At 42.0% G+C, this 13601-nt stretch overlaps 1 protein-coding gene across 1 annotated transcript in view; it reads right to left on the reverse strand.

The window, feature by feature from the left end:
• Positions 1-13601, reverse strand: part of ARHGAP18 (Rho GTPase activating protein 18) — a 76586-nt gene that overhangs the window by 20481 nt on the left and 42504 nt on the right. Inside the window, exons 2-5 of the mRNA XM_069974953.1 lie at positions 9878-10074; positions 8811-9046; positions 5894-5969; positions 878-1038 (exon numbers count right to left, since the gene is read on the reverse strand). Coding sequence (XP_069831054.1) covers positions 878-1038; positions 5894-5969; positions 8811-9046; positions 9878-10074 — 670 coding nt within the window. The remainder of the gene's footprint in view (positions 1-877; positions 1039-5893; positions 5970-8810; positions 9047-9877; positions 10075-13601) is intronic.

The raw sequence follows: 13601 nt of genomic DNA on the forward strand, positions 1-13601 counted from the left end.
GATCTCAAGCAGTTTTGCATGCAATATACTTATATTTATTTTTTAAATATTTTATGTTAAAATCAACATTATACATATGGCCACCAGATGTCTCCCTTTACTGTGCATGTGTCCAACTGCTGCGCATGCACATTCAGTAGCAGAGAATTCTGGGGGTGCTCACACTGTATGGTCAGCTCTCCTGTGACACAGCAACAAAACCTCTGTAACCACACTGTGACATTATACTGACTGAATTCTTATATAACAAAGAGCATTGTCACACAACCTGCATAATGAACAGGTGTCTTACCTTGTGTGAGGGCACAAATCACTGGGACTTTCTGTGTTTATTTAAATATAGAAAAGACCAAATATCATTATAGACCACAGTTTACCCACACTGATTTAAAGGAGAAGTCCGGCGTTTTCTAAAAGCCGGCAGCCTGCAGAGGGAGGGGGAAATTGATTTCAAGTAACAACTTACCTCTTCGCTGGAGCGGCCACAAAACCCCCGCCGGAAGTCATTTTCCCACGAGTTGTGATGAAATGCCTTTTCTGGCTGATGGACTGCCCGCTCAGCCAATCAGTGACTTAAGCAGCGTCATAGACTGGCTGAGCGGCTAGTCCATCAGCCAGGTCATAATGTGCACACCCTGGACATCCCAGATCCCGGCAGGGGTCCCATGGCTGGTCCGGCTGCTTACCATGGGCATGGGGAGAGGTAAGTTGTTACTTGAAATAAATTTTTCGCCCAGCCCCTGTAGGCTGATGGCTTTTTGAAAATGCTGAACTTTATAGAAAAAAAAAAAAAGGTACGCTTTAAGCAAAGGGGTGGACATAAAATATTACATTTACAAATATTGATAATATCTGCAGGACATAGGGGAATACTCACTGGTAATAAAGAGTCATCTTCCTTCTCATTCCTGACAGCAGAGAACTCTCTGAGATTAGTAGCCTGTTCAGCGAATGAAATTTCCAGGTTGATGTCAGTTTCCGGAGGAGGGATATCTTTATCTGTGTTTTCAGCTCCCTCTGTATCTTCATTTACTAGCCCTATAGCACAGAAACAATAAGGGCAAGCTTAGACTTTTTTTTATTATCAGATAGTTTTTATTGACTTACTCATTGCATGACAAACATCAGCGCAAGCCAGGGCCTATAGGGACAAGACTGGAGAACTGCTTCTCCTGGTTTGGCAAAAAACAGCTATAAAATTTAACACCCCCCTAATCCAAAATCTGCAACAAACACACCAATATGTGTGTGTGTGATACATAAGATGCATAAAGCTTTAATTACAACAGAAAATATCATATACTCAAATCAAGCAAACACCTATAGGGCAAAATTACCAAAACGCAAAACATGCCTAAAATTACTTACTAAAAATATAAATCATAGGGTTCCATAAAATGCACACTTATACAAAAATAAACCGAAAACAATGTAAAACCGAAAACAATGTAGAACAAGAAAAAAAAATGGATGGTGAGAAGAGTCCTAAAAGGGGCACAGGTGTTAGAGTAGTGACAGCTACTACATACAATACACTATTTAGATATGGATGCTGAATACATTTAGACAAGAAACAGTGAGACAGAGATATCAAATAATTATAATAATAAGCCCAAGCGAAGTCCAGTATTAGGAGACTGATCATACTCGACATGTGTTTTGTTTTGAAAAAAAACTCATCAGGGGGTGTTTGTTAAGAAAACACTTTCAATATAAAGATCTCTAAGTGATCTGGATGCTGATTGAAAAATTATATAGCAAAATACTCGAGAGAACTGTAATAACTGACGTCTGGCAAGTGGTATCCACCATAGAGGCTTGGTGAATCATAACACTGAAATATGTTGGCTATAGGGGGGTCTTCAGTTGGGCTGCTTATTATTTCTTAATTTCTTTCTTTTTTTTTTTTTTTTTTTTTGGGGGGGGGGGGGGGCAAGAGGGGGTCACTTTGATATTGGAACTTTCGACTACCAAAATAGGAAAATAAGTAAATAAAAGATGACATGGGACCTTGTTCATGGTTGCACAGCAACAGTAACAAAACAAAAACGTAACAATATTAAATAACAGTGATGCCAGATTGGATGACTATATATATATATATATATATATATATATATATATATATATATATATATATGATCAGTTGTGCACTGTCAAGGCCTGACACCCCCCCAGTGTGACCATATCCCCTCTGTGATATGAATCCATTGACTTGTGTAAAAAATAAAACAAATGTACCATTTGGTTTTGATTTTTTTTATAAGTTACAACTGTGTGATCACTACAAAACATATACGAATAAACACGTTTTGTGAAGGCTGAGAGCTAAGAAATAACTTGTCCTCAGTTGTGATGTTTTGCATATCCCTGGGGAGTGAGGTTTGTGGTTTTCTTCAGAATGCTTCATGAAACCTCCCATGAATTTACAATGGGGGTAAGGGGAGGGGGGTTATTTCTACAAAACATTTTCGTATGCTAACCAAGCAGTAAATATCACATAGAAAGGTTGTGTGCAGTCCACATGGATGCTATCTACAAAATCCTTCAGGTATTCTGCCCAAATAATAAACAGATCGAAGTCTACAATGACGGCATTCACTGCGACCAACATATTATCATGTCTTTATATAGGGTAAATGACCTGGTCAGACTGACATCTTCGAGATATTAGTACTACGAGCATCTACTTTATATCATAAAAGTAAATGTCTGTCCGTCCTCTATAAGTTGGGGTCTCAACTGTTTGACCCCAGGTTTTGAATGTATATACACTGGGGACCTGTAAAGGTTAAAGGGGTCTTGATAACATGCTCTCCTCCAACCAAATTCTCCCAAAGCCCACTGAGCTTTCTCTCTGATTCAAAGAAAGATTTTAGACCCCTCTCCCGTACTTGGCTCTGTTCCTTCAATCTACTGTAGGTTTTTGTAAATGACCGACTATTTCCAAGATGAGACTACATCTTATTGATATTCTTACAGCAGGCCAGACAACAAAAGTCTTGAATGGCTAAGCAGGGTACTGGGCCCTTTGATGTGGCAGGCCCTGTAGCAGCCATAGTGGTAGATGTGCCCCTGGACTCACTATAATCTCGCATGTACTTGCTGTTGAAGAATATGCAACAGCTGCAGCTTCTGTTGGAGGACCTATGTGATACAGACAGCAGGTGGTGCTGTGTTAAATGTGTTCTCACATTTTACTTCCACAAATGTGTGTGTGCTGATGATTCTACTCCAGATAGCTGCAATCTACAACAGTAGTGACTAAATCCCATACCGTACAGGGAACTTGTTGGGTGTGTGCAAACTGCTCTCCAGGAAAGCCCGCCCAGGCCGGGTCGGGTCGGGGGTCCGACAGGGTCTTATTTTGGCTGTTAGGAAGCCCGGAGAGGAGCAGCCAATGAAATCCGGCGGGACTTGCCTGGAGAGCTGTGTGTGCGCCCAGTGAGGTCCATTTACAGTATGGGATCTAGACACTACCAATCTACAACAGGTTATGGGCCCAGGACACAGAACACAAAAAACAAGAACCCAAACAAGAAAGCAGGAGGCTGGGGAAAAAAACAGAGGATTATCATAATGGTCAGCAGCTCAGACAGTGGCCAAACTGAGCAATGATAATTATCAACTAAGGGTACAAACACACTTGGAGTTTCTCGCTGTGGATCCCGGCCCTATACTTTCAATGGCAGACAAACACGCAGCCCACCCCGTTAACCCCCCCGCCGTCGGAGCTGATACTTTACCTGATCCCGGCCCTCGCTTCCTTCGGCGGATCCCAGCACGTCTCGCTGGACCAATCAGTGCGCTGCCCTGCCCTGCCGCAGCGCACTGATTGGCTGAGCGAGACAAGAAGACATCAGGAGCCCCGAAGCAAGCCGGAGGAAGCCGGGGCCGGGATCAGGTAAAGTATCAGCTCCGGCGGCAGGGGGGGTTAACGGGGCGGGCTGCGGATGTACATCCCTGCTGCGATTTTTTGTCTGCCATTGAGTAAACCAGGACGAGATCTGCATTGAGAGACTCGCTGCGGATACATCAAGTGTGTTTGTACCCTAAAAGTGGAAATGATGTTATCCCAGGATGGCTTGTTATTACTACAGAGAGACAACAAATCAATTACCAGGAATGGGACAAGAAGAACAGACAGGCAAGGGTCACCATAAGTCTGTTAGTGGGGAATGACCAGCTAATGCATTAGAACACAGCAAAGGGTATGTGGGATGCATTACAAAAGCTTCATGAAATATCCAGTTTAAACAACAAGTTATTTCTTCTCAAAAACTATACAGAATGAGACTTAGCAAAGAAAAAGATGGAAGTGGTTACACAACTGAGGACAGTGGATGAAGAAATAGAAGACAGGCATGTTGCAGCCATAGTGATATTTTGTAGAGCAGAAAGGACTTGTGCACGAATCCACAGACACTGATGCTGGAATAGCCCTTAAAGTGGCAGATATACGTTTTCAGAAGAGGGAAACCAGGGCATGTTTCAGATTTTACAAGCAGGGACACATAAGGGGGAGATTTATCAAACATGGGGTAAAGCGAAACTCCACCTCTCATTCCTTACAGACTCTTTGGTGGAATCTGATTGGTTGCTAGGGGCAACTGAGCCAGTTTCACTTTACACCATAAGCATAAACATAGTAGGAACAGGACATGGAATCTTTGTGTGCCCAAGTAAAAATGGAGGCCATTTAGCTATACCAATGCAGGATGTACTACATGTTCCCAGTCTAGGTGGTGGACTGTTATCAGTGAAACGCTTGACAGCTAAAAGACATAAGGGCCTATTACACAAAACCATTATCAGCTGTATTTGGCCATTACAGGTGATAATTGTCTAGTGTAATAGAAGACAACGATCAGCTGACATAAGCGATGTCGGCTGATCGTTATCTGGCGTTGTCTTTTAACATGTTAAAAGACTAACGACTAACATAGCAACGATCTGTTGCTGCCGCACCGTGGAATAGGAGTGGCAGCATCAGACCTCTGCTATCCTCTATGGGCTGCCCAGACGATCTAGCAATCACTTGGGCAGCCCCCCCCCCCCACTTCATGTTGTAAGAACACATGTTAAGCATGTAATGGTTGCTGTGTGTCTCTAGTAAAGAACACAATGAATATACTTCCACAAATGTCTGTGTGCTGTTGATTCTACTCAAACTAGCAGCAATCTGCAAGACTTGCTTTGTATTAATAACCTGTTGCCCTTGGGTATGGCTCACCTTTGGGCATCCGCTTAGTAGGGTCACTCATGTTCTATTCAACTGCAGTGTCCTGATCTGTCCTGTTAGTTTTGGCACTTGGTTTTCACTTCACATGTAAGTAAGGAGGATTGTGGGAAAGTGTCTGCACTGATGCATGACAACCACAGGGTCACAGAGAGGAAACCAGGAAGCGATCAGATACACGGGGGAGAAAACCACTGCAGTGACGCAAGTTACCTTATTAAAAACAGCACATTTGTTCTCCTTTACATATATGTATGTGGTACACATCTGATTTTACCAACTTTGCTTCATGACACCATACAGTATCTATAAGTTATTAAAGGGGTTATCCAGTGCTACAAAACCATGGCCACTTTTCCCCCTACTTATGTCTCCAGTCTAGGTGTGGTTTGCAATTAAGCTCCATTTACTTCAAAGGAACGGAGTTTCAAAACTCCACCCAAACAGTAGGGGGAAAGTGGATATGTTTTTGTAGCACTGGATAACCCCTTTAACTTTCTATACGTCCTATTAGAGCCCACACATGGTGGCTCTCATTTGTATTTATGTGAAAGTTGTTACCGCTATATTGTTGTTGTAGCTGTGGTCATACTCTGCATATCATACGCTACGGTGAATCAGAATTAAGGGACATTAAAAGCATTAATCTCATACCATCAGATTTCTCCTGTAAATCTTCACTTGCTGCTTCACATTTTTCTGTAGACTGAAATCCATTCAAGTCTTCAATCTTAAAGAAGTAGCAGGTGGTTAATAGACTGATATATATATATTTTTTTAACCCCTTTCCTTACAACACATCCCTTTCTTGATTCTTTGTCCGTGCAGAAGCTAGGAATGTAGATAAAGTACGGTAGATCCATCTATGCATTACATAACCAGCCAATATTTCAAGTGACTCTGTACCCACAATCTGACCCCCCCAAACCACTTGTCCGTTCGGCAGGTGAAGCAGTTATTGTCCTAAAAAACAACATTTAAACTTGCAGCACCCAACAGCCGGTGCTTAGAATATCTTTGCCCTAACTTTGCACCACCCCTCCGTCCCTCCTCCCCACCCTCTTCATCTTTAGGCATGCCACTGGAACATTTTCTACTGTCTGAACATTGCACAGGTGCCTTAGGGTCCATTTACACAGAAAGATTATCTGACAGATTATCTGCCAAAGATTTGAAGCCAAAGCCAGGAATGGATTTGAAAAGAGGAGAAATCTCAGGCTTTTCATTATGACCTCATCTCTGTTTATAGTCTGTTTCTGGCTTTGGCTTTAAATCTTTGGCAGATAATCTGTCAGATAACCTTTCAGTGTAAATAGACCCTTAACGATCCAGCCCATGGGCCGGGCTGACACAGCTGAGCAATAGGATTTAATCTGCCTGGGGCATTCCGAATGATAAGGAGGGCGGGGAGGAGGGACAGAGAGGTTGTGCCAGCCTAATGCATACACAATCTATGCCCCGGCCGTTGGGCACAGGCTGCCATTTTAAAAGATGTTTCTTAGGACAATAGTTGCATCACCTGCCAAACGGACCCCAGGACAGATCTTGGATTAAAATCAGCTATCCGAAGGTACAAGCGGTTTTGGGGGGGTAGATTGTGGGTACAGAGTCGCTTTCAATGGTAGCTTTAGGCAATGAATAAACTAAAACTTGAAAGGAGAAGTCTGATGCATTTTTATTCTTGAAAATGCAGGAGCGGGGGACATAAAAAAAAACACCTTTTCTCTATATGCCTCTTCAGCATTGGCTCGCTACTGTGGGACGCCCGCCGCGTTTTGGGATCTCCACCAGAGCCGACTTTGCAACCCGGCTGATGAACTGGCCGCTTAGCCACTCAGAGAATGGGGTGGGACACCGCTGCAGTCACTGATTGGCCAGCCTATCAGCCAGCACAGTTATCTTAACCCCAAGTCATGACGTCATCACAACACAGGTGAAAACACTCTCCAGAGGGGGTCCCACAGCAAGTCACACGGCAGATCGGGCATGGGAAGAGGCAAGTAAGGATTGGTTGTTTTGTTCGCCCCTGCCGCCTTTCAGATTTCAGCCAGGGCCAGACTTCTCCGTTAGGTTAGGTGGCATCCCAAGGTCTATCATAGTAACATAGTTAATAAGGTTGAAAGAGTCCATCAGGGTCAACCTAAGGAAACTCTACTGTGTTGATCAGGGAAAGGCAAAAACCCCTATGAGGCAGATGACAAAATGCCCCATCACAGGGAGAAAATTCCTTCCATAGAAATACACAGCTCCATACAAGACCTACAGCTAACTTTAGCCCTCATTAAACCTCACCAACACCTTGAAACGTCAACCATTGCTGACAGTATTGTATGACAGTTAGACTCCAGTAGAAGTCAACACCATAACAGTCTCATGACACTTAGGGGAAATTCACATTACGGTCAGTGCATGGAAGATGTTCTATGGAATGGAGTTCGGAACTCCCAGCATCATTCCATAGCACATCTTCTGTATTTACAGACCATGCACAGAACGCGTTAACACCCCCTTAAAGTTTAAATAGACTAAGATTAGACTAATCTAATATGCTGATGTGTCCCTATTGAGCATGAAGGCAAGTCTCTTACCTCCATCCTCTGCATCATTCCCGTACAGTTAGTAGTTAGATCCTTATGCTAATCAGGCGGTTTGGAGCACTTGAGGCATGGCCCCAGGGCAATGACCAGCCCAGCTATTGTAAGACAATCAAGGAGTAGCCCTGCCACCAGTGCTCCAAACTGGCGCAGAATGGAGGTAAGACTTACCTTCATCCCTAGCACAATGGGGACATATCAGCGGGTTAGATTCATCTTATTTCCCTTATCTTAGTTTCCCTTATACTATTATTATATATAGTTTGCTCCTATACTATTATACTTGTATATGAATAATAGGTTCAAAATAATTTTTTAACCATTTTTTTTTAACCATAGGGAATTTAAATTGCTTTAAAGCGACTCTGTACCCACAATCTGACCCCCCCCCCCAAAAAAAAAACACTTGTACCTTCGGATAGCTGCTTTTAATCCAAGATCTGTCCTGGGGTTCATTCGACAGGTAATGCAGTTATTGTGCTAAAAAACAACTTTTAAACATGCAACCCATGCCAAACCGGAGTATCTGTGCCCTAACTTTGCACCACCCCTCCATCCCTCCTCCCCACCCTCTTCATCATTAGGAATGCTCCAGGCAGATTGCCTCCTATTCCCCACCTGTGGCAGCCCAGCACATGGGCTGGATCGTTAAGCACCTGTGCAGTGTTCAGCATGGAGAAAATGTTCCAGTGGCATTCCTAATGATGAAGAGGGTGGAGAGGAGGGACGGAGGGGTGGTGCAAAGTTAGGGCACAGATACTCCCTTTGGGCACGGGGCTGCCAGTTTAAAAGTTGTTTTTATGACAATAACTGCATCACCTGCTGAACGGACCCCAGGACAGATCTTGGATTAAAAGCAGCTATAAGAAGGTACAAGTGGTTTGGTGGGGTCAGATTGTGGGTACAGAGTCGCTTTAAGAACTATATTGCTGAAAATCCCTACAGTTATGGAGATTTAAGTACATAGCTTTACATACTTTATCCTTTGAGCTTGCTGGTTGCTTGAAGACATCCCGGACATCAGGGATCTGATGGTGTTTGTTTTTCTTTCTTAAGGTCTGCGTGAAAGTATCGATACGTTTCTGGACAGCTGCAGACTGAGTCTTTGTGAGAGTAGATAAGAACACCATGCTGTCCTGAGAGTCTGCTGAACTCTCTCCAAATAAATTGGACAGTCCAGCTTCTTTAAGCCATTCCTCCTCCAGTTCACCCTCTAGAAATTTAAATATGTCAAATACAAAGTAGTCATAAGCTTTAAATAAAGATTAAAAATCCATACGCTTAAAAAGCCATGGTCACATTTTTTTTTTTAAGAAATCAAAAAGGGATTGTGGGTTCTCAAGAAGTTTGGCAATATACCCATTTTTTTTCCTTTGTTTTCCATGTTTAAATCAATATTATACATATGGCTACTATGTGTCTCTCTTCTCTGCACATGTGTACAGCTGCTGAGCATCCATATTCAGTAGCAGAGAATCCTGGGGATGCCTGTACTATATGGTCAGCTCTCCTGTCACACAGCGCAAAAACCTCTGTAACCACACAGTGACATTATACTTATTGAGTTGTTACATTAAAACTGCATTCTCTCCTGGTAATCTGCAGAGCTGATAATATAATTAGGGAAAGGTAATATTAAAATTAGCCTCAGTAGCCCTAATTGCCCTCAGTTGATATACAACCTGCATAATGAACTCCTTGCATGAGTGCACAAAATACTGGGACTTCCTGTGTTTGTTTGTTTGTTTTTGACGAGAGAAAAGACTAAATATCGGCATGGAGAGAGCATGGACCTTCATTTGGCTGTATGTATAATGTTGATTTAAAACATATAAAAAATTACAACGAAAATATATTGTAAAAATGCTAGTGATCATACCCCTGTTGATTTCTTACACTTCTTACATTCAGCTCATTAAAGGTTTAGATATAACTTTCATATATTAGATCTACACAAGACATGTAGGAAACGTTCACAGTATATCTAACTCAGGGTACACTGCCATCTATTTTAGCTTATTAGGCTCTTATGACATAGTCGTACCATCAGGCTCTTTAACCACAACGCGCTGTTCCTCGTGAGCATTATCAGAACTCTTTTTGATGTTTTCTACTTCTGTCCAGTAATCATCGAGAGATAATTCATCTAAGGAGTCTTGTGATCCCGATCTGTTGAAAGCGACTTTATCTACGGCACTGTTCATGTTCCCGTGGTTCATCGTATGATGCCCAGATTTGCGACTGAAAAACAAGATTAGCATGTATTAAATAACTGCAAAATGTACTAGTATCATGCTTGATGTAATAACATTCTTGATCTGGATCTCAACAACAGGCATACATACGGAAAAAAGACCCCATAATAAAAGTCCACACCACAAGTTCTGCCAATATCACCCGTCATCCGAGGACAGGAAAGTCTGGCACTTCTTGGACCAGTTTGCTTATACTTTTATTGCAACTACTAAAATAAAATAAACCTCTCAACTCTGCTATCTAAGATCTATGTAAGGTATTCCTATAGATCTGAAGTGTCAAATAGTGAAAGTATTTATTTATTTTTCTTTGTAATTATTGTTACACTAACCAGGAATATGTAACACTCCCAACTATTGGATCAGAGATACCAGATGGGTGGACATGGTCTACAGTAAGTACCTCATCCATAGGATTTGGGACATGTACCTATAGTTAAGCAGGAGAGTAGGTATAAACACAACCTGCCATAAAGCATCAATTTACTTTGTTTACAATTTATTCACTCTAGTAACGTTGTCTCGGTTTGGAAACTTCTTTGAACCTGAACGCTCTGCATTTAATTCCCAGTGTCTGGAGATGTTGGATGCCGCCCTAAGGAGTCCTGGAAAACATGGATACAGCCTATGGCTGTATCCATGTTTTCCAAGAAGATTCCTAATAGAAGAACTCCAGGCTGGGGTGACTTTTGGCAGAGTACCAGGGAGGGGGAAGATGAAAGAAGTAACATGCTCTCACCTCCTCTGCCCAGGAGCTGGTGCCAGTATCCTGCAGCTCTGGTCCCCCAGCCCGGGTGCTTCTGGGGGACCTAAGTCTCCTGAGTGGAGAGGAGACCTGGGACGTGACGTGCCAGGCCCGCTCAGAAAGTTAGCGGCAGCAGAGGGGACCCCGATACGGCAGTGAGGTCCACACTACAGTCACTTGACTAGCTGGGCAGGCCTAAGACATCAGGTTCAAGGTCCCCATTCAGACCCAGAAGCATCCAGGACCACCAACACTGGAGCGAGAGAGGTCATGTAACTTCTTTCTTCCTCCCCCTGCCAAGCACTCTGTCAAAAATCAACCCAGCCTGGAGTTCTCCTTTAAGTCTGCTCAACACTAATCTCTAGCCATTTACATACGCATAGTACAAATAATTTATATAGGCCAATAGCATTTTATGGAATAGCACAGTCTACTACATTTCATGCTACACCAGTCTGCTGCTGCCATTCCTATTAGATGGAGCGACGGCCAGCAGACCGTCGCTATTGTTCTATTTTTTTCAAACGTGTTGAAAGACAAGGATCTGCCAACATAGTGTAATTTTTTTTTTTTGTACAGTGTGTGAACATAGCCTAAAGGGGAACTCCAGTGATTTTTTTTCTATACTGTATATATTTGTAAATTTACTTGTATTAAAAAAAATGTCCAGTCTTCCAGTACTTATTAGCTACTGTATGTCCTGTAGGAAGGGGTGTATTCTTTCCAGTCTGACACAGTGCTCTTTGCTGCCACCTTTGTTCATGTAACATAGTAACATAATTAATAAGGTTGAAAGAAGACAAAAGTCCATCAGATTTAACCTAGAGAAATCCCACTGTGTTGATCCAGAGGAAGGCAAAATCCCCTATGAGGCAGATGACAATTGCCCCATCACAGGAAAAAAAATTCCTTCCTGACTCCAATGACAATCAGAATAAATCCCTGGATTAAAGTATCACCAGAAATCTAGTTCCCATAACTTGTAATATTATATTTATCAAGAAAAGAATCCAGGCCTCCCTTGAACTTATTTAATGAATCAGCCATGACAACATCATGTGGCAGAGAGTTCCACAGTCTCATGTCAGGAACTGTTCAGAGCAGGAGAGGTTTTCTATGGGGATTCAACACTGCTCTAGACACTTCCTGACATGAACAGAGGCGGCAGCAGAGAGCACTGTGCCAGACTGGAAGGAATCCACCACTTCTTACAGGACATACAGCAGCTGATAAGTACTTGAAGACTTGAGATATTTTAATAAAAGTATATTACAAATGTATATAATTTTTTTTACATCATTTGATTTAAAAAAAAAAAAAGGGTTCCCCTTTAAAGAGATGAAACTCCATCAAGGCTTTGCTGTTCCTATACTACTTACTTGAATTCCATGTTGTTGCCTCAAACATTTATACTGATGCATAAAGACGACTTGTAAGCTTATCAATATATTAGGGGACTGGTACATAAGTATGCCGGTAGATAAAAATTTATCCGCCTTACAATTTAGTCAAGTTTGTAACATTTACATGTGTCATTCAAGGGCATTTTATCATTAAGAAAACATTATAGATAAAATGTTTCAGAGATTTCTGACAAGTGACGTAAATGCATCCTGTACTGAGCTAATATATCGCTAATAAAGAGCCCCAGTAACCAGAATGGTGATTAGGGTTACCCAACCTGTGTCAAACTCTTACTATTAATAAATGTACAGCAGCACAGAAGATATAAGCAGACAATGCACGCCTCACCAGCTTGAACACAAAGTCTGTTGCAAGTCCAATAGAAGAATGAAGACAGTAGGACTCATGGACGATAAAGTCACCATTCACATAAAGTGCTGTCTCCAATTTCTCTTTTTTTTCTTCCTCTTTTTTTTACCCACTTGCTTTTTTCCCCCAATGCTTATATTACCAACCATTAGATTGCTTATTTTGATCAATACTATGCTTTTGCATAGGGCTGATAAGTAAAATCAGTTGTCAGCATAAAAAGACCACCTGGTCCATCTAGTCTGCACTTTTAGTAATTCCTTAGTTGTTAACTTAGGATACATATATGTTTATCCCAGGCAGGTTTACATTCAGTTAGTGTAGATTTACCAACCACATCTGCTGGAAGTTTGTTTCAAGCATCTACTACTCTAGATCCCAGTAGTTAAAGGCTACCCATCAGCACGACTGTGCCCATATGGTTTCCAGCAGTAGCTTTACAAAGGGGGAAAAGGATGTTTTACTACACCGTGCAAGGCCGAGAGAGTGGTGGCATTAGTGACCTCTCTGCCTGTCAATCATCCCTGCACTGTGCACTGACAGGCAGAGAGCCATGACTAGTCACAGATGGCTCTCCACCCAGATGACTAGTTTCCGCCCCTCTCCCAATTTACCTCAGCGTAATAAAACATTTTTTTCCCCCTTTCTAAAGCTACAGCTGGTATGCTCCTCAATCGAGCCAACATATTCAAGCAGCCCTGATTTTAAACATGTTGTGTGAGTTGTCAGGTCCTCACCACCTCAAGAGAAAGAAAGTCGGTATAAGGTACTCACTTCTTTCAATGTTCATGCAGAAAGTTAGTTTATTAAAATTGAGACCTATTTTATGAGTTACAAAGTCCAAGGCTTGGTCATATCAAGATATTTCATTTCAACATATTCTGTTACTGGCCCATCCTACAATTAGAAGGAAACCAGCTCTTTTCCTTTTAAAGACACACTGACACCCACTTAAAGGGGTTTTAATATCTGCTGTTTTTAGATCAGCATCTTTG

The sequence above is a fragment of the Dendropsophus ebraccatus genome, chromosome 6 (assembly GCF_027789765.1).
Source record: "Dendropsophus ebraccatus isolate aDenEbr1 chromosome 6, aDenEbr1.pat, whole genome shotgun sequence".
NCBI lineage: Eukaryota > Metazoa > Chordata > Amphibia > Anura > Hylidae > Dendropsophus > Dendropsophus ebraccatus.